This window comes from Anomaloglossus baeobatrachus, chromosome 2 (genome assembly GCF_048569485.1).
Source record: "Anomaloglossus baeobatrachus isolate aAnoBae1 chromosome 2, aAnoBae1.hap1, whole genome shotgun sequence".
Taxonomy (NCBI): domain Eukaryota; kingdom Metazoa; phylum Chordata; class Amphibia; order Anura; family Aromobatidae; genus Anomaloglossus; species Anomaloglossus baeobatrachus.
In genome coordinates this window covers 637,544,333-637,570,298 of record NC_134354.1, presented here as the reverse complement: position 1 = coordinate 637,570,298, position 25,966 = coordinate 637,544,333, and the positions used below count along the sequence as shown (strand labels likewise).

The 25,966-nt window shown below is 45.3% G+C and overlaps 1 protein-coding gene and 1 long non-coding RNA gene across 2 annotated transcripts in view; one reads left to right on the top strand and one right to left on the bottom strand.

Moving 5' to 3' along the window:
- The window catches only part of LOC142291947 (uncharacterized), a 174,900-nt gene extending 171,707 nt beyond the window's left edge, over positions 1-3,193 (bottom strand). The window contains exon 1 of the long non-coding RNA XR_012750557.1: positions 3,113-3,193. This is a non-coding gene — a long non-coding RNA (uncharacterized LOC142291947). The remainder of the gene's footprint in view (positions 1-3,112) is intronic.
- ADCY6 (adenylate cyclase 6) overlaps positions 1-25,966 on the top strand; it is a 294,110-nt gene that overhangs the window by 64,003 nt on the left and 204,141 nt on the right. The window contains exons 2-3 of the mRNA XM_075336923.1: positions 6,809-6,970; positions 7,143-8,001. Coding sequence (XP_075193038.1) covers positions 7,147-8,001 — 855 coding nt within the window. The 5' untranslated portion in view covers positions 6,809-6,970; positions 7,143-7,146. The remainder of the gene's footprint in view (positions 1-6,808; positions 6,971-7,142; positions 8,002-25,966) is intronic.

Genomic DNA, 25,966 nt, shown 5'->3' with positions numbered 1-25,966 from the left:
TGTCTCCTAGGCCTTATCCTTACATATCTGACCTTCAATACTTTGAATTAATAATGATAAAATCCTGACCATGTAGGCAGAGACCAACTATGCCAGCATGGCCATGTGGGCAACTCCATCACCAGGAGCTGTGCATTCGTAAAGTGAGTCTGTCAGCACAAATTAATTGTTCAGATCCAGTGCATACCCTTGGGGGTGGTGAGCAGGGCGTGCACCTTCTTGACTTCTTGTTTTGCATCTGTCTGTGCCCTCCTTTTGCTCTTGTAAAACCAGAGCTGTCTGTACAAAGAGAAAGGTAAAGCTAGATGTAAGACAAGTAGGTGGAAAGGTGCACAAAGCCCTTCTGTGCTTGGCTTGAAAAGCAGACTCCCTATAAAGCTTGGGTCACAGACATGGATTCTCTCATGCCAGAAAATTGGCCCCATTTTGTTAACACTGTGCAAACCCTGCTGCGAGTGTGATCCGTGTGTCATTGACTGTGATCCGATTCTTTCGCATGTGGAAATCTCAGCACAGGTGAGGAAAACAGGGAGAGATTAAATAGAACCTGGCAGGTCCCGTATGCCCTCCAACCCAGCCCTCTATGATGTTTTTTTTTTCCAAAAATCAATGTTTGAATAAAAGACTTATTAAACTGCATGGTTGCTATGCTAATCAGGTCTAAGACTAGTGCATGGGCTTTCTTTCCCCAGACTAGTCAGCCAGCTTTCCATATTATCACCCCCCCCCCCCTTCCCCGTCACCGCCAGCTCCTGGAAATCTTGCGCTTTGTTCCCTCACATTGAGCCTCTTCTGAAGTCTGGTGTATGCATCCTGGCTTCGGAGAGGTGCACTGTGCATTATCGCAAGTGCACAATTTGTTCTTCTAATCATGCACAGTGTGCCCGTCTGAAGCTAGGACGCGTTACACCCGGCTTCAGAAGAGGCTCAAACGCGTCCTAGCTTCAGACAGGCACACTGTGCATGATTGGAAGAACAGATTGTGCACTTGCGATAATGCACAGTGCACCTCTCGGGAAGCCAGGATGCATACACCCGACTTCAGAAGAGGCTCAATGTGAGTGAACAAAGTCAACCTCCAGAAGCTAGCAGTGACACCGGCTCATCGAAATCATGTTCTCACGCCCACACGGGCATGATAACATTGAAATAGGGCATACTAGTCTGGGGAGCTTAATGTCCCATCAACTAGCTAAGGCCGTTATTAGCATAGGAAGAGCACAGTAAGGCTATGTGCCCACGCTACAGGATTTATCGCGGATTTGACGCGGATTTTGACGCGGATTTAGCGCGGATTTGCCGAAAATCTGCAGCACAGCTACTCCCCAGCCATTTCAATGGCATTTTGGAAATGCTGTGCCCATGCTGCGGATTTTTCCGCTGCGGATTTTGCCGCGGATTTTGATGCGGAACAAACTGCAGCATGTCAATTGTTTGGTGCGGATTTGGTGCGGATTTTCTGTTTTGAATGGGGAAAAAAAAAAAAATAAAATCCGCGGCAAATCCGCGGTAAATCCGCGGTAAATCCGCGGCAAATCCGCGGGTGTGGATTTGCCGCGAAAGTTGCGGATTTTCAGGCAAAAAAATCCGCAGGGACCTTTTACTGTGGACACATAGCCTAAATCTTTTTTTTAAACAACATACAGGGCTGGTTAGGCAGAGAATTTTGACATACAGATATGAATGCTGCTGAGTTGGAGGGCTTAGGGGACCTGATGGGTTCCCTTAATTTTCTCCATGGTTTGTGTACGTGTATATCAAACTGCACTCAGATGACAGAAGACTGCAGATCGATGATTTTCCAATCACCCATAGACTTGATTGGGTGCGCTCCACATTATATATGCGTCTCTTGCGGAAGCACCATATTTAAAAAAAAAAAAAAAAAAAAAAAGCACTGCCCCATAGTAGTATAACATTGGTCTGAGGGCTTTACGATAAAACATCAGATAGCACAGGTCCCATGTATGCGCTCGTGTGAGCGATCCCTAAGGGGCAATGTCTGGTTGTAGGTGTGCGAATCTGAACTCGCCATATACAAATTAAAGAGATTATCCACTACTTTTACATTGATGGCCTATTCTTCGGTCCGACACCCTGCACATGGCTAATCAGCTGTTCCCGGTGCCAGCAGCAGCAGTGGGCGGCCAGTAATGCTAAGTTCTGGAGCTGCCCCGTTTTTTCGATAGCGGGCGGATACAGTAGATACACATCCATCTCCTATGGATTTGAATGGGAGGTGGAATACCCGACTGCGGCAGCATTCAGACGACCGAGCAGCTCCAGAACTGAGCATTTCTGACTGCCGGCAGCAGCGAGAAGAGCTGATTGATGGGGATGCCGGGTGTAGGACCCTGGCCAGTCAGACACTGATGACCATCCTAAGGACAGGCCATCCATGTAAAATTAGTGGACATCCTCATTAACGGTGTCCACATTAGAAGGAGGTTGATGGATAAAGGACAGCTGAATAAGCCATCGTCTGGTGAGTGATTTGTGTGGTGTAAAATGTGTGTGGCGTCATCAGTGTTTTCAGATAACTGAACAACTATTAAGGAAAACTATTCATTTTAGGCCAGAGTCACACTTGTGAGTGCCTCGCGTGAGTCTCTCATTGCATCACCCAGCATAGACTCACACTCTCAGGACGGGAGCATCTCAGCTGCATAGACATACATGCAACCGACCCGCTCCTGTCCGGAGAGTGCGAGTCCGTGCCGGATGATTCAATGAGAGACTCGTGCGAGTTACACGCGAGGCACTCGCAAGTGTGACTCTGGCCTTAATGGGTAAACAATGCTGAAAATGGACACGCTACAAATTTACAGAAACCCATTCCGATGGTTCAAATCTGCAAGAAAATAAGCAGCGTGAGATTTCAGAAATCTGTTATTTTGCTGCTACTGTAAAAGGCTGCGTTTTTCTGTGGCAAAACAAGGTGTGAACAAGCATTTAGCATAGTTCTTTGCTGTTACAAATAATCATGTTCACCTCTACAGTATATTGCAGTTTGTTGGTGGGGGGTGGGGGGAGGGGGGTGGATTGAATTTTTGACACAACAGCAATATCTACATGGCTATTCTGGCTGTTACACACAGATGTCTTTCCTCACCTTTTTCTCTTCTCTCACGAAATCCCGAGATGGGTGGTGCAAAATGACCAGTGTTGAACAAGGTAAACGTGTGCCTTAGTGGCAAAGTCCAATAGATTAACGCAAACGTTATTTCTTTCTGATCCGGATTCTCTCGATCCGCTCATCTGATTACCCACACTACTTAATAAAATACTCCTGGGTAAAGTTTCACACAGTCTGATTTACAACACCCAAGAACTAATCCAGTCTTGTGCAGTCCAATACCAGAATAAGTCTATACTATATCTATATAACACGTATATTTTGCAATCTATCCAGTAATGAATAAGAAATCGTGTTCTTTTCTTCTTTTGTACCATAATGAAGTCCATCTAGAATCGGTCACAATGCCCCGCTATCGCTATTATCTAAATGTCCAGATCTTGTGTATTCTTTTCTCTGCCTCATTATTTCACAGCTTGCTTTACTTTTGGGTTTTCTTTTTTGTTTTATTTTCTAAGATGCTTTATACTTCGTATTGCAGATATAACATTCTTGCACAGTTTCTAATCCATGTCCCTGTTTTCAGCGGTTCTGCCATGGAGTTTGTCCTCTGCCAGACTCTCGTTCGTAGCTGACTGCGTTGTACATCTCAGCGCTGAGCACGTCCACATGATATAGGGGATCTGTGTGCCAAGAGATTCTCAACTATTTGGGACCTTGTGAGCACAGATACGTGACACTAGACACTGAGCACCACAGAAGGATGCTCCTAAGGGCGTCCTCATGGCATGCTTGGTCAGTAGTGGCACTGCAGTGTTCATGAGACACTTATGATTAAGGACTTTTTTTGCTTTTAGAACTGTCCGAAACGCGTAAAGTTATCATGACCTCCATGCTTTCCATCTGAGTGGATACTTGGTCTTCACGCTATTTTTAATGATGTTTCAATAAATTTTGGATGTTTTTACCAAAGGAGATTTTGTGCCGGATCATCCTTTTCCTTTCACTCCACAGGGGCCAATATGCATTGTATTAATTTTGTTAGCAGCTGGACCATTTATTGGAGAGTTGATGTTGCCAGGTGAAGTGAGGTCTATAAGATGCGGATCAGTGATGATAGGCATGTATATGTATATCTGAATGCTTTTTATATACTCTATAGCACTGATCGTCAACCTTTCTTGCCTCAAGAGCCATAGTCCTCTTATAGAGACAGGCGTGAGCCACATCCGGAGCCCCCCAAATAGTGACATTCAGTTCCTGCTATCCCCACAGAAGTTATGCTCAGAGCCCCCCTTCATCGATATTGCGACAGCCAAAGTTCCCCCGCAGAAATCCCTCCAATGCAGTATACTTGCCCCTAGAGGTTCCCACATAACCCTCCTTCGATATGCTTGCATTAAGCCCCCCCAGCACACTATCGCATCCGGCTCAAGCAGCCCCTCTATCTGCCAGTATTATCCTATGCCCAGCTTAGCATTTACTTAATTTATCTCTCCAAGTCCAGTTTACACGCAGATCTGCTCTTCTATGTGCGGCTACTAACACGTCGCCATCTGGAGACCTGCTCTTCATAGCTGTCCTCTAGACCTGCTGACCATAAACCAAGCTGGCAGACAGCTGTGAGCCACACATCAGGTTGGGGATCCCTGCTGCGCAGTATAACCTAGCAGGAGGCCATGGGTTCACATTACCCACATTACCGTCCCAGTGGCTTCTGTTCTCATTTTAATGAGCTGTTTCTAATTTGCAGGCCTGTATCGTAACAGCGTGACGTTTCTGTGTATACTGGAGAATGTTACTTATATGGCTTCAGGGTTTTGACTTTTCCTCTAATAAATCCTCTGAAGGCTATTAAATAGACGCATGTAAAGTCTTTGTGAGTGGCAGCATTTAGTTTTCCTGCTGTCTAATGTAAAGCAGGCTGGGTGGTGGGGCACAGGCACAGGTTTACTTGACTTAGAAAAACCCTGTGTTAGGCCGGTTTCAGACGTCCGTGTTTTAATCAGCTACATGCCACACGCATGGTTATTGTCATGTGTGTCACGCGTATGTCACACATGTGACATCTGTGTTTGCATATGTGTGACAGGTACCGGAGTAAACGTGTGTCTGTGAAATAAAGATATTCTATATTTACCTGTATCCAGTGTTGTTTTCTTCTGCTCTGCTGCCTCCCGCTCCTGATCCCCGCTCATTATATTCATTGATTATTCACTCCACTGAGGACCTGGAAGACGGAGCAGCGCTGGGGACAGCATCGCAGGACAGGTGAGTATTCACAAGCAGTGTCTGTTCAGTGATGTCCAGGTCGTCATTGGAGTTCCCAATGAACACTGATGACATCCCCGCAACACCCGGGCTACAGTGGGGTAGCGGGACGGTGACTTCACGGGTTCATCAGAGTTGGGAACCCTGATGCTGTCTCCGCGATGCTCCAGCTTCCAGGTCTTCACTGTGCGTGCGTGTGCGTACATGCACACTCTCACTCTCGGCTGTATACTCAGTGTCCCCAGCGATGCGGTCCCTGCCACTGAAGTCTCCAGCGCTGCTTCCAGCTTCTCAGTGCAGTGAATATTCAGTGAGTATAATTAGTGGGGTTCAGAAGCGGGAGACAGCAGAAAAGAAGAAAGCAGTTCTGGATACAGGTGAAAATAGAAAATCTTTAAATTTAAAAGACCTGTGTTTACTCCGGTACGTGTCACACGGATCAAATCAGTGTGCGGGCCATGTGACACCTGTGCTGCCAGAGAAAAAAACTGACATGGATCCGTGTGTGCGTGCGGGGCCACGAGGGTCACATGGTCCGTGTGAAAACACGGCCGTGTGAGTACCAGTATAGAATAACATGGGTATGTGCGGCATCCGTGTTAAAAACAGATGTCAAATGTACCTCAAACACAGACGTCTGAAACCAGCCTTACCATGTGTCTGATGCATTTACAGTAAGGCCGTGTTCTCATGTTGCAGATTTATTGTGTTTTTAATGCAGATTTCCTTTTTGTTTCAAATTTTAATCCAATTTAAATCCATTTTTTTTTTTTTTTTTTTTTTTTTTTTATCCTTGATTCGGGATAGTGAGTTCATAGAAAGTGATCTCCATTCAGTAATATATAATGTACTCAGTAATGTAAGTGTTATAATTCCATTTAGCTGCCTGTACACATTTGGTGGATAATTATTCTATTCGCTCGGCCACAAACATGTACTCTGAGCTTTTATTTATTATAATAAGGACTGTGGAGAAGTCAGACGCCTGCTCCTCAAGGAACTGTGGCCAGAGTACGTCCAAATGCATCATGCCACTTGTCTAACGTTGGGCAGCGCCCCTACACCTTCGGTTGTCAGAAGATCCACTCAATTGCCAAGATTTGCTGGGAAAATATAATCTGTATGCGCAACACTGCCATGTAGTGTACTGCTGAGCACAAGCCTGATTTGGGTTGTGGTTACTCTCAATTGATTTTTTTTTTTTTTTTTTTGTCGCCTGAAAAAGCTGAAATGTAATTTTTGTAGTAAGAATAATTTGTTTTTTCTTATTTTTGTGCTGATCGACTGCTACATGTGCATCTTCAGCCATGTGTGCTCCTCATCTGTTGAATGAATATTGCGGGGGCTATTAATTAGCTACGTTTGAAATTGTGTTTAGTAAAGACTGATTTAGCCTTTTGTCATGGTTTACCTCCTGGCTGTTTTGTGCTAATACTTTGTCTTCATTATTTTGCTTTGCAGGTGCCCAATTGAGATCTCTCCCAATCTTCCTCCCAATGCCATCGAACTAGCAGGCTCAGAAGCAGAGGTCCTCCCCCACCTCTCCACCCGCCGGAATAAATGCCGTGTATCACCTACCCAGCCGGGAGCTTCTGGGAAGCTGCCACATCTCGCTCAGGAGAGGTAGGTACTGATACACATAGATATGTGAAGATATCAGTGCTTGCTGCATACACAGATTTTGACACTTTGTGGGGGGTCTCCGCACGTACTGTATTTAGGAAATTGTGTACTGACTAAACTATTCCTGTTGATTGTATCTGGTCTCTGAGCCTTCTCTTTTTCTTACCTGCAGCAGAATGTCGTGGTTTAGTGGCATCTTGGTCCCCAAAGTGGATGAGCGTAAAACGGCATGGGGGGAGCGCAATGGAAAGAAAGGCAAGCGCAAAAATACATCTTTGTGTGGCCCACGTTACATGAGCTGCCTTCAGGACCCTGAGATGGAGCGCAACAGCCGCAACAACTTAGGCCTCCGCTGCACGTGGCAAGAGGACCATTACGGAAAAAAGGGGACCGGGGCTGACCTGGGACTAAAATCTGTTGCCCTTGGCTTTGAGGACGGGGAGGCCAAGGGATCAAAAATGGGCTCAACTGAAGCAGTTGACATGGATGAGGGCGAACACCATTTAACCCCTAGAGAGTGTTGGGCAAGGTTTCTTCAAGTGTTCCAGTCAAAGAAGTTTCAATCTGCCAAACTGGAGCGCTTGTACCAACGCTACTTCTTCCAGATGAACCAGAGCAGTCTGACTATGTTAATGGGTGCACTGGTGCTGGTGTGTCTCGTGATGCTTATTTTTCATTGCACACACGGAGAGCCCCAGGTACTTTACGTGTCAGTGCTTGCTGTTGCGATGGCCCTCTTTCTGTCGCTTATGGTGGTCTGCAACCGTAATGGCTTTCACCAAGACTACATGTGGATTGTGAGTTATCTAGTTATTGCCGTCCTGTTTGCAGTGCAAATTCTAGGGGTTCTTATGGTCACCCCACGAAGTGCCTCTGAAGGGATCTGGTGGAGTGTTTTCTTCATCTACATCATCTACACCCTGCTTCCTGTGCGCATGCGAGCGGCGGTGCTGAGTGGGGTGATCCTGTCCTCTCTGCATCTCATCATTTCTTGGAGGCTTAACATGAATGATGCCTTTCTCTGGAAACAGGTAAGAACCGTTCTGACCGGATCATTACTAGCTGTGTTCTAGCATACGACACATTGGTAATAGATGAGCATTCCTAGGCTGTGACTCAGAAATACAGCAAAATATTGGAGCCGCCTGGCTTTTAACAGTGCTTATATCGATAATGGAGAGATAATAAAGTTTCTATCTTCTTGAGTTAAATGGAAAAGCTATTAAATAGAGTATGACACGTTTACTTATGGATTTTACATAATTTAGTTGTTTTTGAAAAGTGTTTATTAATCTGATTTATAGAGATAATTTCTAGAAATAACAAGTGTTCTTCATAGTGTAAGGTTTCTTAGAAACCCTCCAAAGCTCCTGATTCCGAGGGTTTTTCTGTTACAATATCATTGTAAAAAAGCTTCGGAGCCTGAGAATTATGATCGCCAGCAGCTTCACGGATGAACTTTAGAAAGAGATGGCAATCATCTAACAGCTGCTTTCTATCACGGGGACTGTCGGGTTCATCGCAGCTTAATTTGTGCTGGAGGGTTGATTTCGGTTAGCTGCTATACACCCCCAGGACTGCTAATCTCAGGGAAACTGATAAAGGCGAACGTGCTCAGCTCGTACCTTGTGTAGAGGCTACATCCACCTTTACAAAGATTTTCTTCTCTTTCCGTGTAATGTGTTTTGTTCCTCTGCAGGCTGTGTGGTTTTTATAGTATACGTCCTTTCTTTCTTGCTGTGCTTCTTGTCCTGAGTGTTAGTACAAAGTAGGGAACAATAGAAGAAAAGTACAGGACTTTAAAATTACATTACATAGAATGGGAAAGATTTACTAAAGGGGTTATCCAATCTAAATCCATCAGTCTACAGACTGTGACTGTAGACCTGTGAATGATCACATCACATGCTCTGTGCACTGTGAGGATTCGCCGGTTGCAGAGCCGCTGTCGGTGGTCACATGGCCGCAAATATGTGATATGCACACTCCCTGCCAGAATTGGACTAGAGGAGCGTGGCCTTGCTCAAAACTCAATGCAAGTGTATGGAGGCAGGCCACCGCCTTCTAGTCGGAGCCTGGCTGGGAGTTTGCACATCACACACTCACGTCCTCAGCTCTGAAACTGGCGAATCCGAGCAATGTGAGGATTCATAAGTCTGAAGTCACACAGAGTGCATGCAGACTTATGGATTGAGACCAGACAATCCCTTTAATACTAAATGAACAAGAATTCTCACTTTGTGCCAAATAACTGTCTTTCATGACTTGCACCATATTAGGCCACAGTTTAGCAGAAAAGGGGCATGACCCAACCATGCAACCCACATGGTCCAAAATTATGGCACACATTTCCGGCACAAAGGCAGCCAACTAATAGGTAATGTACTATTTACAGTCTATCCCTGCTTCAGCTAACAGCCATCTCATCTGACGCATTATACCATACTTGGGAGCAATTGCTCGGCCGAGCGCTCCAGTGTTCCCCATGAGAAAGCTGCTGCCTGACACCTCGGCCGGTGGCTTATCTCATTGAGAACAGTACGATAAGCAGTCTGAAATGGAAATGCGTGATCACCATCTTCCCTGGCCAGCGGCGCCTCTGTGCACCTTAAGCTGTTGGCCGAACCTGTCCATATTATTGGATTTGGTGTAATGTGTATGAGCGGGTCATTAAGACAGGTAAATACTAGACCATCCGATGTCTTCCAGATTAGCGAATGGTGTGAACCACTATGATCAGTCTGGTATATTTTACACTGCCTAAAAATTAGCGCCTGTTGGTCACATTTATCAATACTGTGTTATGCCTATCATTTATTATGGAGATACTTAGTTGGCATAGAAGACTGTGTATATAAATTTATTTTGTTTATACTCTTAGATTTCCTGTTGTGGGCAGGCTGGTAAGATGTAAACACCTCAACACACCTGCAATAAATAAAATTGAAAGCAGTGTAACTGTATATAGACTGCATAGCTTGGATTAAAAGGCTTATTTGCGACAGCACAATACCTGTTTTAATACCCAGACAGGATTAATGTTTGTTCATTTAATAAAGCATTTTTTGCTTGCACAGTTCCGCCATGTACACAACAGGTGGGGCTGATCTATCGCTTCCTTATTGAGGACGGTGCTTCCTGCTCAGTTGCTGTGTGTTCCTTGCTACAGCAGCAATGTCGCCAAGTTTGCCTAGTCGTCAGCAGTTAACATATTCACCAAAGTACAGCGAAACAACGCGGACAAATGAAAAACCAAGTCATTTTCCTTTTACCTTTTACTTTTTGATATGGACATACAGTATTACCCTATTGTGTCTGAGATGGCATAACTAATTTACAGTAATTACCTGCTTTTTTCTTACAATCTCCTGACCAAGATATTGGCTAAGAGAAGTGTGTGCGCTCTTTTTAACTCTTATGACCGTCTGATTTAGAACAGCTTGTCTTTTATAGTCCAGAGGGTTTTGTTAGTCTAAAATAGCATCTCCTTAAAGGGAATCTGTCGACAAATTTTTTTTTTTTCTACCTCGTCTGCAAGCCGTATTATGTAAGCAAAGCAATCCTGAATCCAACAATCTATCACTAAGATTACTGGGTGCAGCTGTTCTGACACAATCTGAATTTTTAGCTTTAATCATTGGCATAGAAGCGTTTATCTGTGTCTGCTGTCACCGCCTCAGACACCGGATTTAGGCTCAGTGCGCATGATCAGAAGCCCCAACACTTCTGGTCATACGCACTAGACCTCGCTGAAGTCGGGACACGTACACCCGGCTTCATCGTGCAAATGACCGGAAGTGCTAGGACTTCTGATCATGCGCACTGAGCCTAAACACTGTAAACACAGGTACGCACGTCTATGCTGATGACCCTGTGGGCATGCTAACATGCTAAGAAGATGGTGGACTAGTTGGGGGGGAAAATAACGCCCTTGCGACTAGTCCCTTCACTCATTGGCATATAATTTCATGCCGATGCTGTCCTTTATTCACTAAATGACCGGTCACCATTGTGGAAGTGATCTCCTTTTGTGACGCCCTGGACCCCAGGGGTCACAGGTCACAACACTCACCACATACACCCCCACACTAGAAAGGTACCACCAATCACCCATAAAGACCTGATTGCCTCACTCAGTGTTAGACAGGCACACCAGGTGGGTGGAGTCAGGCAGAAAGACACGCCCCCCCCGAGGAGTCTGCTGGCCTGAGGCAGGAAAACAGTAAACAGACTGTTCAGACAGTCAGTGCAGTGCAGTGGAGTCAGAGAGTTCTGTTCAAACAGTCAGGCAGGCAGACGGCAGTGGCCGCCTGCAGGAGACCAGCGGAACCGTAAGGGACCGGGACAGGGTAGTGGCCCGCCGGAACCGAACCGGGGAGAGAACTGGATACCGAAGCACCAGGCAGGGTACTCAGACCCCGACTAGGCTATATGCCACCACCATAGTCAGTCAGATTAACTGATTGCGGTCTGGAGCTCAGGGGTTCATTCCCACCAAAGTCCCGTTTGAAGGCAACAGCCCAACCAGTCCGGATAGTAGTAGAGATCCAAGGGCCAGCGTCTGCGGGCAACAGGGGCTCCTACGACACATACACGCCGGGGAGCGGACTACCAGTGCCCAGGCACAGTGGTCACACTACAAACACAGGTGCAGGAGAAAGGCGGACATTGCCAACCCGACTAGGAAGCTGCAGCCGGCTGCGGGCCCCGTTCATACCGTCGTTTGGTTTACCACTGACTCTGTATGGTTTAATCGTGAGTACAACAGTGCCATCAGGCACCGCACCGCGCTGCACCGCAACACTGCGCCCTGCACCCCTGCCCACAGCCCGACCGGGCCCCGGGACCAACATCCCCTACCCACAGAGGGGTCAATACCTAGCTGCGCCACTTCACCACTCCCGGGAGTCCCCGTACCTTCACCGCAGCGGTGGTGCCCACCATCACCACAACCCGTGGGTGGCGTCACGAACAATCATACCAAAACCAAATACCCGCATCCCCCGTGTGTAACGCCAACCCCCCTTGCAGAGCGATGTGACCCCAGGGTCCGTGAGAGGCTCGAGCCACCACCCGTAGAACGCGAGCACGGATCCGAGCGGCTCGGCGGCCGCAGCAGAGGCCGCTTGGGCGGTACAATTTACCCGCTGGAGATCTCATGCAAGCGCCATCATTCCCTGGGGCAGTGCATGTGCGCGTTTAGAACGTCATCCGCAGGGAATGATGTTGCCTGAGCGAGATCTTGGGTGGGGGCGTAGGTCACTGACGGAAAAGTGACCTGTCTGTCAGTGACGGGCAGCTGGTGGAGAGCTGGAAGTGCAGGGCCAGCTCCTCTGCATTTGTAGCTCATTTATATAAAAATTGGAAAATTACTCAGAAATGGAATAAAGAATTGAAAAAAACCCAAAGGTACAGTGTTAATCTAAGTTACGGCAATCTAACACAGATTAGATGAGTTGGAGGTAATAATCTGATGATGGGTTCCCTTTAAAATCGCTCATATGTGTCAGTTATCAAATGTATCCGGCTGTTCAGATATTTGCTTGGCACCTTTACCTCTAGCTTGTGTTTTCATACAGGAGCGTCTCCTATGTCAGTATGTCAAGTGTTTGTACAGGAACAGCCTGGCTGCTCATGTCAATAGCCAAGCAGACCCTTTCTCTATACTCTACATGTGCAGTAAAGAGGTCTGGCTTAGATAGATAAATATATCTAACGTGGTACCGGAGCTCATCCAGTGTCGCTTGCATAGGCGGCCCTTAAACCATGCCTTTTACATACTCCCGAAGGAAAACTTACACAGTGTCCGATCAGGAGACCTGGGGCGAGATCAGAAGAGTGCAGCACCCAATCCACTGGCTTGGGAGTTTCTCGTTGAAATAGCGCTGCACCTCTTAATTCCCGGGGGGGGGTTAGGCTCTGTCTTGTTGGAAAATTTTAATTTGTGTAATCGGTTGTCAGTTGCGGAACAAACCATAACTATAACAGATCTAGGTATGATTTCCCCGCCATAGTCTTTTCGGGGGGGGGGGGGGGGGGGAGGAAGCCCGTTCATCTTTTCTAATTTTGAGATTACACAGAAGACATTTACTTTCAGAGAACCTCTTTCGATTTCTACAGTGGCATTGGGATTTTCTGCTCCCCATAGTTGGACATAGTGATGGTTCACCTTTCCGCTAAAGTTACTGAACACTAGCCGGGAAGCAAATTCGTCATCTTCCAATGCTGCCTGAAAAAGTACACAGAATTCGTAGCGGATGTTGTGGCCGGCTGGCTGTAAATGTTGCAGTACCTGTGTTCGATATGGTCGCCGTTGCAGAATCTTCTAAACAGTCTGCTGAGGAATGTCAAGTTCATGACTTGGGATACTTTTTAAAGGGAACCTGTCACCACTTTTTTGGCCTATAAGCTGCGGCCACCACCACCGGGCTCTTATATACAGCATCTAACATGTATATAAGAGCCCAGTCTGGGGGTATAACATTAAAAACACTTTATAATACTTACCTAACGGTCGCGCGGTGGGCCTTATGAGCATCTCCGTTGTCCAATGCCAGCCGCCTCTTTCGGCCATCGCCGCATTCAGGTCCTGAGCAGGGCAGATCAAAGTATTGTAGTACGCCTGTGCAGGCTGGCGAGTGTGTATGACGTAGCCGCGTCATGCACCCAGGCTTCAGAAAGAGGACGAAGATGGCCGAAAGAGGCGGCGCTGGCACCAGACAACAGAGACACCCATAAGGCCCACCGCGCGACCGTTAGGTAAGTATTATAAAGTGTTTTTTTTATGTTATACCCCCGGCCTGGGCTCTCATTTAAAGCATGTTAGAATGCTGTATATAATAGACCGGTGGTGGTGGCCGCAGTTTTTAGGCCAAAAAAGTGGTGACGGGTTCCCTTTAATTTCTGTGTGCTATGGGCAAAGGTCTCTCAAAACTACTTCACCTGTAAGGGCTCATGCGCACGTTGCGTAATTGCATGCATTTACACTGTGCAGGGACGCAGGACGCATGCATTTACGCTGCAGTGGAATACACAATTTATCAAGATTGTGCATGATACGTGCGCACGATGCTTTTTATGAGCGCAGCGATTTGGATGCTAAAATTTTGACCCAAATCCGTGCGTTCATAAAAACAGCATGTCAATAATTTGTGCGTTCTGGATGCAGCTCCCACTCTGTCTATGGTGGGGGCAGCGGCCATAGCGCATGAAATCTGCTTTTTTTCTACAAAAAAAACTGCATCCATTACGCAGTGTTTCTGCAGCGATTTGACACGCACATGTGCTGTCTAATCGCTGCAGAATATTCAGCAGTTACGTGCGCATGAGCCCTAACACTCAGTCATCCGGGGCTTGTACGTTTACACCAGCATTCTGTGCAAATTGTCGATACCACTGCTGAATGATCTGGTGACCCGGTGGTCACTCTTATATGGTCTCCGAAATGCTCCAGTAACAATGGATTTCCACTTCATACTCTAAAACGCTTTCTCTTGCAGTTATTTTGGAATCTGGTGCTGCCCGGTGATGAGTCACAACCGAGTCCGTACGCGAGAGGTACAAACTCTGAGATGTGACCTTTTTGATATGTTATTATTACAAAAGGGTGAAATTTATATCTTTGTGGTAATATGAATGCAAAACCCAATGAATGTTTTAGAATCACCCTGTGTAGAAGGGATGTTCTTTTAAAGAAGGGATGTCTTCTCCGTTGCTTAGTGGTGATCCAAAGCTGATATATGCCTCTGAAGTATAAATGCTGGTTATGGTACTGTAATATCACCATAGCTACTGGAAAAGAACACTGGTGGGGCGTTATCATGAAGGGCATGGTAACAAGTTTGCAGTAAGTTGTTTATTAACTTTCCAAGAAAAGTTGCTGTAGGTGTATGCCTGGACTCTACATAGCGCGATCTTCAGTTGCTTAGCATTGTGCGAGCTTGGTGACTAATTGCTCATACACCATCCATCTTAAGTGCAAGCCCTCCTAGATTTGACTTCATTTACATTCTTACCCGGTCTGGGACTTCTCAGACACAAATGGAATTGGTTGTATAACCAAGGTGAGGGCTTTATGCAGCATAACCCAAATGTATTGTAGTCCTCATGTAAATGTAAGAAGTAACTGTAGAGTTGTTGAGCTGTAAGGCTCTGTGCCCACGTTGCGTATTTTCATGCAGTTACGCTGCGATCTGCACCACAGCGTAACTCCATGCGTCTGGCGTCCCCAGCACAATCTATGAAGATTGTGCCTAATCGATGCCCACGTGGCATATTAGAACACAGCGCTTGGCTACTGCCATGTGACATGTCACTTCTTTCATGCGCTCTGCATGCAGCCCCCACTCTGTCTATGGGAGGGGCTGCATCAAGAGCGCATGAAATCTGCTTTTCAGTTCGCACTGTTTCTGCACCGATTTGAAGCGCACGTGTTCTGTTCAAATCGCAGCAGAAATTTCTGCAGGGACAGAACGCAACGTGGGCACATAGCCTAAGAGAACATAACACCCAGGTCCCATCTGTGGTGCAGGATTTACATGGAAATAACAGAGAATCATCAGGTCAGATGCTCCTCTGTAGATTCGTTTTGCTAACCACAAATTCCCGCTCAGTTTTCTGTATGATCCTGCACTGCACCCTGCAAAATTTAGTTGTCCAGTAGATGACAACTGCTTTGTCATCAGAATTCCTAACCATGAATATTGCAATAAGATGTGAATTATACATTATGCCACATATTTTTTATTTTTTGGCATGGTAGAGGTAACTGAGCGGTACTGGTTTCTAGAACGGCTTGGCAGTGTCTGATGACCTAAACCTGCCCGGGCCGCAGACTCCCATGTATTTGCTTATTTTTTCACCTAGACTTGATATGTGGATGACACACAGGTGAGGGCCATAAGTATCCAAAATAATATAACCCTTTAAAAATCCATGCTTTAATAAATATGCATTAAAAATCCAAATACCCAGTGCAAATATATTGTCTTTTGCTTTTCATGACTTTCGTAAAGGACATATTAGCGTCTGATTAGGGACAGCCACCGTCGAGTGGGGGCGCCATTTGCGCACTATTTTAGGGTGCCGACCTCCGCAGTAGGTAATAGACAGGAGGGAGGAGCATCTAGGGTGAGAACTTTACCCTCCTCCCTTTTTCTTTTTATTCTAATATATTTGCAATATATTTGCACTGGGTATTTGGATTTTTAATGCATATTTATTAAAGCATGGATTTTTAAAGGGTTATATTATTTTGTTTGCAATACACCCTTTTTCTATATATTTATTCGGCCATAAGTATCCAAATGAACATCATAATTTTGGGTGCTGTATCACAAATCCCCAAAACACGGCGTCATATTCCCTCCAATGTGACTATATCTCTCACTTCAATTTTATCTAGAGGTTGAGATTTTTCTCATGTAATAATTAATATCTGTGAGCAAAATGATAAAAAAAACCTATTCATTCTCCATTACATGGTATTAGGCTATGTGCGCACGTTGCGTTTTTCTTGCGTTTTATACTGCACCGTGTCAATGACAAAATGTATGCATTTTGCTTCTGAGAAGTCAGAAGTTCCATCCGCACGTTTTTTTTTTTTTGGCAGCGTTTTGTTTGACAAATATTTGTCAAAAAATAGCAGCCTATTACTACTTCATTGCGTTTCGTGAACATTTTCCACCCATTGAAATGAATGAGGTGTGTCAAACGCAACTAAAATGTTAAGCTGTGGGTTTGCACTGCATTTTGGATAAGTTCTCGTCAACAAAATTGCAGGTGTTTGTCGGTCTCGGTCTCTCTTCATCGGTCTCTGTCTCTTGGTGGGCCTCTCTCTCTTGGCCTCTCTCTGTCGGTCTCCCTGTTTCTGTCAGTCTGTGTCTCTATCTCTCCCCCTCTCTCCTTCAAACCCACCGATCACTGGCACGGCTGTCACACTGCTCTTGTGGCCTCTCCTGCTTCTGAAAGTGCCAGTCGCTCATTAGGCTCATCTCATATTCACTGCTTCCGGCGCCTATGATTGGTTGCAATCAGACGCGCCCCCACCCTGAGTGACAGCTGTCTCACTGCAACCAATCAGAGCCACCAGTGGGCAGGTCTATATCATGCAGTAAAATAAATAAGTTTTTAAAAAAACGACGTGCAGTCCCCCTCAATTAATACCCAGCCAAGATAAAGCCTCACAGATTCTGGCTGGTAATCTCAGATTGGGGAGACCTATTGTTTTTAGGCAGCCCCCCCCTCCCCAGCCTAAAAATATCAGCCAGCAGCCGCCCAGAATTGCTGTATCCATTAGGTGCAACAGTCCCGGGACCTTAACCGGCTCATTCCGATTTTACCCTGGTGCGGTGGCAATCGGGGTAATAAGGAGTTAATGGCAGCCACTAAGTCCTAGGTTAATCCTGGCAGGGCAGGCGTCTGAGACACCCCCCATGATTATTCTGTAAATGAAAGTAAATATACACACCCCCAAAAAATCCTTTATTTGGAATAAAAGACAAAAAAAACACCATCTTTCACCACGTTATTAACCCCCAAACACCCCTCCAGGTCCGACGTAATCCATACGAGGTCCCACGACGCTTCCAGCTCTGCTACATAGGGAGCTCACAGCGTGCGGCCATAAAGCAAGACCGCCCGTTTTGAGCTCCACGCAGTAACTGAAGTGAGCCGTGCGAGCAGCGGTGCCGTCACTCAGGTGATTTCCGGTCACAGCTGGAGTCCTTCACCTGTGACTGCAAATCATGCTGCGACACAGAACCGCGCGATGACTATGAACTCAGGTGAGCCTCTGACGTCACAGCTGTGGGCCCCGCACTACTGCCTGTGTCACAGCACTGACATCAGAGGTTCAACCAAGTTCATTCTCATCGCATGGCTCAGCATGACTGCCCGCAGACAGACAATCTATTCTTTCTTTTTATAATTTCTATCTATCCCTCTATGTATTCTAGCTATGTATCAAATCCTATCATAAATTATTTCTCCTTTAATAACGAATTGTCCCAAACGCAGGGAAAATGATGTGAAAATGCATCGAAAACGCATGCGTTTTTTTCGGCTTTTTTTGTCAAATGCAGTGTTTACATTTGTCAAGAGTCTGCCAGAGGGTGCATTTTTATTGTCAAATCAGACCGCAGCGTGCGGACATAGCCTAAAACAGAATTGTTTGTAGGAAATGTGCCTCACTTCATCACTGTTCCGTGGCACAGAAATGTGGGAACGACGTGCTGTCATACGGGCTGTATATGGGGCTGTCCGAGATTCTGCTGCTGTTGCCTCCACTGCTTGCCAGGACTCCAGTGCCGCCTCCGTCCTCATCGCGTCGCAGTGGATGGCATTTGGTGGCGCAGTGAACAGGAGTCAAATTGATGACACTAGTAAAATTTCTAACACTGCACAAGGGGCCAAAATAAAATGACTTTCCGATCCCTTGCTTACATACCGAAATGGTGAAACAAACCCCTTCATACATGAACCCAGCGGCTGCAGAATCCAGAAATCAGATGAGCAGCGAGAGTAATTCCCAGCATCACTTCGAGGAAGCACACTGATGTTTTACTAACAACATAGGCAGATGATATGGACTTAAAAGGGACACTGTGTTCTGTAAATCCTGTAAATCCGTGCTTACCTGGGTAAACCGAGGGATGTTCTAAGGCAGCACAGTAAACAGATTCCCATCTCAATGTCTTATAATCCACATCAGGTCTGTAGATGAAATGCTAAACTTGTTATCTGGCCTTCTGTGGTTAATGCTGTAGTTGTTAATCCAGGGACTCGCATGCATGGATAAGGTCGACCTGATATAAATTTAAAGAGTACGTGAACTTCATAATTTAGCTTTTGATCGCTGTTTGCTAAGTTATGACTCTGAACTCCATTTACTTATCTTTCTAACCTTTCTCTTAAAGGGAACCTGTCAGGTGCAATATGCACCCAGAATCACGAGCAGTTCTGGGTGCATATTGTTATCCTCTGCCTAAGGGGTACTTCTCACATAGCGAGATCGCTGCTGAGTCACGGTTTTTGTGACTCACCAGTGACCTCATCAGTGATCTCGCTGTGTGTGACACTGAGCAGCGATCTGGCCCCTGCTGTGAGATCGCTGCTCGTTACACACAGTGCTGGTTCTTTTTTTGGACGTTGCTCTCCCGCTGTGATGCACACATCGCTGTGTTTGACAGCGAGAGAGCAACGATCTGAATGTGCAGGAGCAGCGAGTCGGCGTCTGGCAGCCTGCGGTAAGCTTGTAACCAAGGTAGATATCGGGTAACCAAGCGAAGCCCTTTGCTTGGTTTCCCGTTATTTACCTTGGTTACTAGCGTCCACCGCTCTCAGGCTGCCAGTGCCGGCTCCCTGCACAAGTAGCAGGAGTACACATCAGGTAAATAAGCAAAGCCGTTTGCTTATTAACCCGATGTGTACTCTGGCTAGGAGTGCAGGGAGCCAGCGCTAAGCGGTGTGCGCTGCTAACCAAGGTAAATATCGGGTAACCAAGCGCTTGGTTACCCGATATTTACCTTAGTTACCAAGCGCAGCATCGCTTCCACGCGTCGCTGGGGGCTGGTCGCTGGTGAGATCTGCCTGATTGACATCTCGCCAGCGACCATGTAGCGACGCACCAGCGATCCTGACCAGGTCAGATCGCTGGTGGGATCTCTGGAGCGTCGCTAAAGTGTGACGGTACCCTAACTGTCCCTGTATCTAGTAGCATAGACAAAGATCTTTTGAAAAAGTATTTCTATAGATCTTTTATCATATGCTAATGAGGCCAGGGACTAGTTGAAAAAATGCGTGATTTCCCCTGGCTAGACAGCCCCTTAGTATGTTAGTACACCCCTGTGGGCGTTCTAACATGTTAATGAATGTGCAATATCAGAGGATGGTCGCGCTCGTCTCTGCTGCCATTGCGTCTGAGTCCTGGATTTCGGCACACTATGAAGCTGGATGTAAGAGTCCTGGCTTCAAACCCATGTAGTGCGCACGACCGAAAGTCTGGGATCATGCGCACTGAGCTGAAATCCAGGGGAAGTAGCGAACTTTTGCGACTAGTCCCTGGCCTCATTAGCATACCATAAAAGATCTCTTATGTATGCTACTAGATACAGGGGCGGTTAGGCAGGGATTAGTAATATGTACCCAGAACTGCTCATGGTGACAGATTTCCTTTAAAGCACCACTCCAGCTTTGTATTTCAGTGCTTGAGTGCTGCTTTAAATCTAATCCCTTACTCCATCTTCTACTCACTTGCCACCATCTTCATCTTTATATAGAGTCACTCCCGTCAGTCTCTGATTATTAGTGACGTGCCGACAGCTCCAGTGTCTGAGTGCCCTGGAGGTTACAACTCAATACATCTATGAGAGCCACCTACTAGCCTTGTTATGGCTCTTATAGACTTGCATTGAGCGCTTGTGACGTGACTTCTGGTCTGTCAAAACTTAGTTACAAGATGGCAAAACCGGACAAGGGCGGCACAGAAAACCGATTATGCCGCCGCAGGGTAAGTATAATATGGGCACGGGGCTTGCGTTTAAAGCGCCACTCAAGCGCTGAAAAAAACAACCCAAAACTGTGGAGTGATATCCATACTGCTTTGTGAGCTCTGCTCAATTTCCCCATGCTCAGACACCACATATAACGCTGCCTGTCTGAGCCTGGCTGCGGGGGCAGAGTAGCTCGCATAGGGTACTGGGTTTTACTAGACCTGCAGCTGCTCTAAATGTATGATCAAGGCAATTGAAAAGCTCTTTCAATGTTGAGTTTGAGAGAAAATGAAGCAAGATAATGTAATGGCGTACATTAGAGATTCAGAACTTTACAAACACTGATCGTTAAATACATTTAAAAGTTTTGTTTCTCTTGAGCATTACTGTGGTTTGAAGTGATTTTTAGACCACTGCAGGTATGTATAGACTCAGCCTGATAGTGCCAGTATAGCACTGGATTTAGCTTATATATGAAAATCCTGGTGATTTGATTCCCTTTAAAACCCTTTAAGATGTGCGTGCTTGCGTGCGTGTTTCCTGCCCAGCTCTTTCCTGATGGGGCGGCTGGATATGCTCAGTTGTGGAGCAGCACAGCTTTTATCTGTACAGTGGCAGTGGCCTTGTACTTCACGTCTGCCCCTTATTTCAGTCAATGAAAATGTCCCAGACAACCTCTTTAAATGACCATAAACAGCAATAGTAAACAGTGTCGCTAGAACTCCAGCAGAAGCTGTTGTGTCTTTCTGTAGGTCTATCGGTTTGTATCTTTGTCAGTCTGACAAACAAAACAAAACGATCACTGATCTCGGGGAGACCAGATCTCTGGCTGGTCTCCCCGAGATCAGTGATCGTTTTGTTTTGTTGGTCTACTAGGCATTGCTCCCACCCAGCCAGAATCCTACTCCACACTGATGAGGGGCAATACCCCGAAACAGCTGTCTGTGGATGGATACCTGGCCTTAGTATTTCCCTTGTCATATCTTTAAACTTGTCAAAAAGTTGGATATTGACTTAAAGGGACACTTAATATGGTGGTAATGGTGGTCTCCTAAAAAGAGTCACCCCTTGGCTGGGCCCTTCCCGGAGGAATATCTGGCTGGTTTCTGTGTTGAGACTCCTAACAGAGGCTCCACAGACCTTTTTGATTTGCAGTCTGACAAACAGACAGACAAAAAGACAGCCCTTGGCTGTATAATCTTCTAAATTCCACAATCAATAATGATCAGAGCATTTAGGGAGCTGGGAGAGGAAATGATCTCCCTCTTCCACGCAATTGGGACCCCACAATGTGATCACAAGACCCCAATCGTTGCCATGTCAACCTGAGGTGAAATGACAACCTACGGGTTTGCCAGCTATGGTAGCTTGTTAGACCATGCCAGCAGCATGGTCTAACAGGCATTACACTAACAGGTATAATGTATTGCAATGCTTGTGCATTGCAATTCATTTTAGTAGATATGAGAGTAATAAATGTTAATATCCTATATAAGGACTAACTAAAAAGTGGATTAAAAAAATTGGAAAAATATAAAAATAATCAAAATAGAGAGCACAATAAATCATGCTGACCCAAAGATTAAAGCAATCTTATTACTTTATAACATGGTGAAAAACAAAATCCTGAATTGCTGTTTCTTCTTGATTCTACCTCACAAAAAGCTGAATAGAAAGCGAACAAAAAATACCATGTGGCCCAAAATGGTACCAATAAAAACTAACTCATCCTGCAAAAAAAAACAAGTTGCCACATGACTTTTGCCCGAAAAATAAAGAAACTAAAACTATAGCCTTCAAAATTTGGTTATGCCAAAACCATTATTTTGTAAATAAGTATTTAGTGTGATAGTAGCCAAAACGAACCCCCCCCCCCAAAAAAAAATTATACTATATACATCTGGTTTCGCTCTAATCGTGCTGACTTAATTGTTCATTGAATATAAGGCTTGATTGAGGCCGTGCTTCATGGTGCGTGTTGTCTTTTCGGTGGAGCTCCGTCACTTCTGGCTAGCGGAACTTCCCAAATTTGCTATGTATACAGATATACCCAGGATATTGTAATAAAGGCTAAATACATTCCAATGTAATTCTTGTACTTTATGGTTTAGTTACCTAGCTACATAGTTTGTCATACTTATTTTCCGTGGTTATTCATAAATAGCTTTAATATTTCAGTAATTATGGGACGGCGTTCAAGAGTTTTATTTTTCTTCTCATTGATACATGGCCATGAGTAAAATGTGTGTCTTAAGATACTCTGAACCTGAGTAATGTATGTGTACAGTCATCCAAGAGGGCCTAGCAGCCGAGCAGGATTCTGGCTCCTTGCATCTTTAGACGGTGGGTCAACACCTCAATCGCTCTTCTGTTTGTGGATCTGATACGGTGATGAGATTGTATAAACTTTCTATTTTTCTGGAAAGGTGCATTCCTGTCTTTTCAATTAAGTTGTGTAGATGATGAGACCATTGTGGCTACCAAGTAAATGACTCATTATTAGGGTTGAGCGGATTGCTACTAATCCGGGTCCGGCGGATCAGTGGCGGGTTGACAAGGAAGTCCGTGATCCGATCCGGAATCCGGGCCAATATATAGAGAGAGGGAGAACATGAAAACCGCGCGGATCCGGATTTTTCCATTCCGGGTCCGGTCAACACTACTCATTATGGTTCAATTTCCAGCTTTTTATGGTCATCACTGGTCATATAAGTTGTATACCTCTGTCTGAAGCTTCTGACCTTAACCACTATGCGCAGGCATAATGGCAGAGTCTCGAATTTATAGTATACCGCTCCGCTTTAATTCTTGTTTGTCCGCATGGTACGCCTAGAGGACTATCATGAACATACAGGAACACCACATATTGTGCTATCAAATGACAAACGTTCACGGTTAGCATACTCTTGTAGGCATTGGGATGTTATTCCCAATATATACAACCCTATTACGTAGCCAAAACATGGAGATGGAAATTGAGCCTTAGGTAATTAAAAAATATACATATCTTGGTAATTTGTAAAACATTTTTTCTTTTACCAGGGTTTCTTTGTTCAGAAATACATTTTGGGCTTATGTCGCGCTTTAAGCAATTGCCCAGAAGACAAAACCACACTTATCCTTTTTTTTATTAATTTTCATAAATCAACAGCACCAGCTCAAATAGAATAATGCAGCCTATAACTTAATGGAGAAAAAGGCCGTTTTCCCCACTTGCCACTGACTTCTCTCTTGAATTGATCATTCACTCTCAAAACTTCTTACATTTTCTTCATTGAGAGACCAAATTATACCTGCTGCCTATAGAAGTCTATGTAGATGGGACGGGGAAGGCATAAGACTGGCTTCTAATGACTAAGCCTCCAAAATGAAAACTGCTGAATGCAGGCTAAGTCCTATACAATAAGAGCTAGATAAGTGTGATTTCTTACACACACACATAACTTATTCTGAAAAGTCACCTGAAATACCAGTTGCAAGTTTCAGCCTTTCTTGTAGCATTATCAAACATATATTCATGTGTCTTGGGGTGCACTCACACTGGCGTGTAGCATCCGATGCTGGCGGCTAATGACACTCTGTACAAACTGAGTATCAATTCACCATAAAAAACACTCTACAACTTTTCTAAAAAATACATGTTTTGTCTATTGGATATTTTAATGCACAAAAAGCATCCATATGATATCAGAGATGATGCGTGAAAAAGAATCCGGTATTATCCGTCGTCTGATCTATTGGTCATAGTATAGAGGAGTCGATCAGTCCCAAACATGATGTCAATCCAATTAAAATATAGTGATGGTCAGATCTTTATCACTAATTATAGGTCACAGAGTCAATCCCAAAGATAATACGGACCTAAACAAAATATAATGTTGGTTAAATTCACGTCACCAAGTTCTAGTTCTATCAGTATGCATCAAGGTAAAATATATACCGTAAATGACAGATATACTATCTGGATGCAGCGCCCTAGCTCAGCTTCATACAACAGCACCAATATTATTTCAGAACATTAAAGGGGTGGTTCACCCATATTTTCTAGATCGATATTATATTGAGAAACAATATTTCTCTCAAATACCTTATGTTGGCAATAGTGCCTGTGAGAGGCGCTATTGCAGACCGCTGTTCCCCATGCCTGACCCCCGGGCTCCATGACTTTGGGGATCAGGAACTTGACGTGACGTCACCGGATCATGTCACATCACCGCGGCCGGCCCCAGTCTTCCTGACTCACTGAGCTGTGGGCAGAGTTTCACCGCTCATCACAGCCCAGCGTCTCCTGCTTGCAGCGCTCTGCTGTGAGGGAGGAGGAAGCTGATGGGCTGTGACTAGCGGTGAAACTCCACCCACAGCTCATCAGGAACTTGACGTGACGTCACCAGATCCCCGAGGTCACAGAGCGGGGAACAGCGATCTGCAATAGCTCCTCTCACAGGCACGATTGCCAACATAAGGTATTTGAGAAAAATATTGTTTCTCAATATAATATCGATCTAGGAAATAAATATGGGTGAATCACCCTTTTAATATTGCAAATACCCAGTTGGCTTCAGACGGCAAAATATCCCTTAGAAACCTATTATAGCAGACAACCCAATGCGTTTCTCCTCACTGTATACAGGTTCTTCAGGGGTATTTACAGTTGCTATTAATCCATCATACACATATACAGACTATTAGTGTTCAGTTACGAGGGACATTACGGCCGGATAACCACTGATATTAGAGCCAGTGTTGAAAAGAATGACTCCACCAGGTCCAGATGGCACTCCTTTTCATATTCCTGGCAATTTCAACGTGCTTTCTCCACTCCTACAGGCTGGGTAGAGACTGACCCCACAATAAGAATGTGATAACCCTTCCAGTCAATAATAGACACCTAGATTTTTCAAAGACTTCTCCTACCAACACACTGGAGATACCAGCACCAGTCTATACGGATTTGATAACCAGCCACATCAGGCAGAAGCTGCAGTGATGGAGGTCTACCTTCCCTCTAGTCTCTTTAAGCCTGCATTACCTATTCTACTCTGTTCAAACCCTGCTCTGAGCGTGTTCCACGTGTCCTTCACTGTGCACCGATTCTGTATGAGTCTGATCACAGGTGAGGAGGAGGAGGAGAGTAATCGGTCATTCTTCTCCACTGCCGGTCTTTTACGTGTATCGCACTGCACTCGGATGACATCATACAATCCGATGTTTCACACACATCCACAGACTTGGGTGTCAGTGAGCCGAGATACGCTGTCAATTGCAGAATGTAAGTTTTATTTTCTTTTTAATTTTTCTCATACTGGATCGGCATGAAAAATAATCACTGATCGCCACTGCCCTATAGTATAACATTAGGCTGAGTACGATGTGATCAAACATTAGATAGCACTTGTTTGAGTTATACACTGGCTATACAACAGTGCGCACCTTTTAGGCCCTGTGCGCACTTGCCGGTTTTTGCCGCAGATTTCCTGCGGTTTTCCTGCATGTTATGTTCAGAACA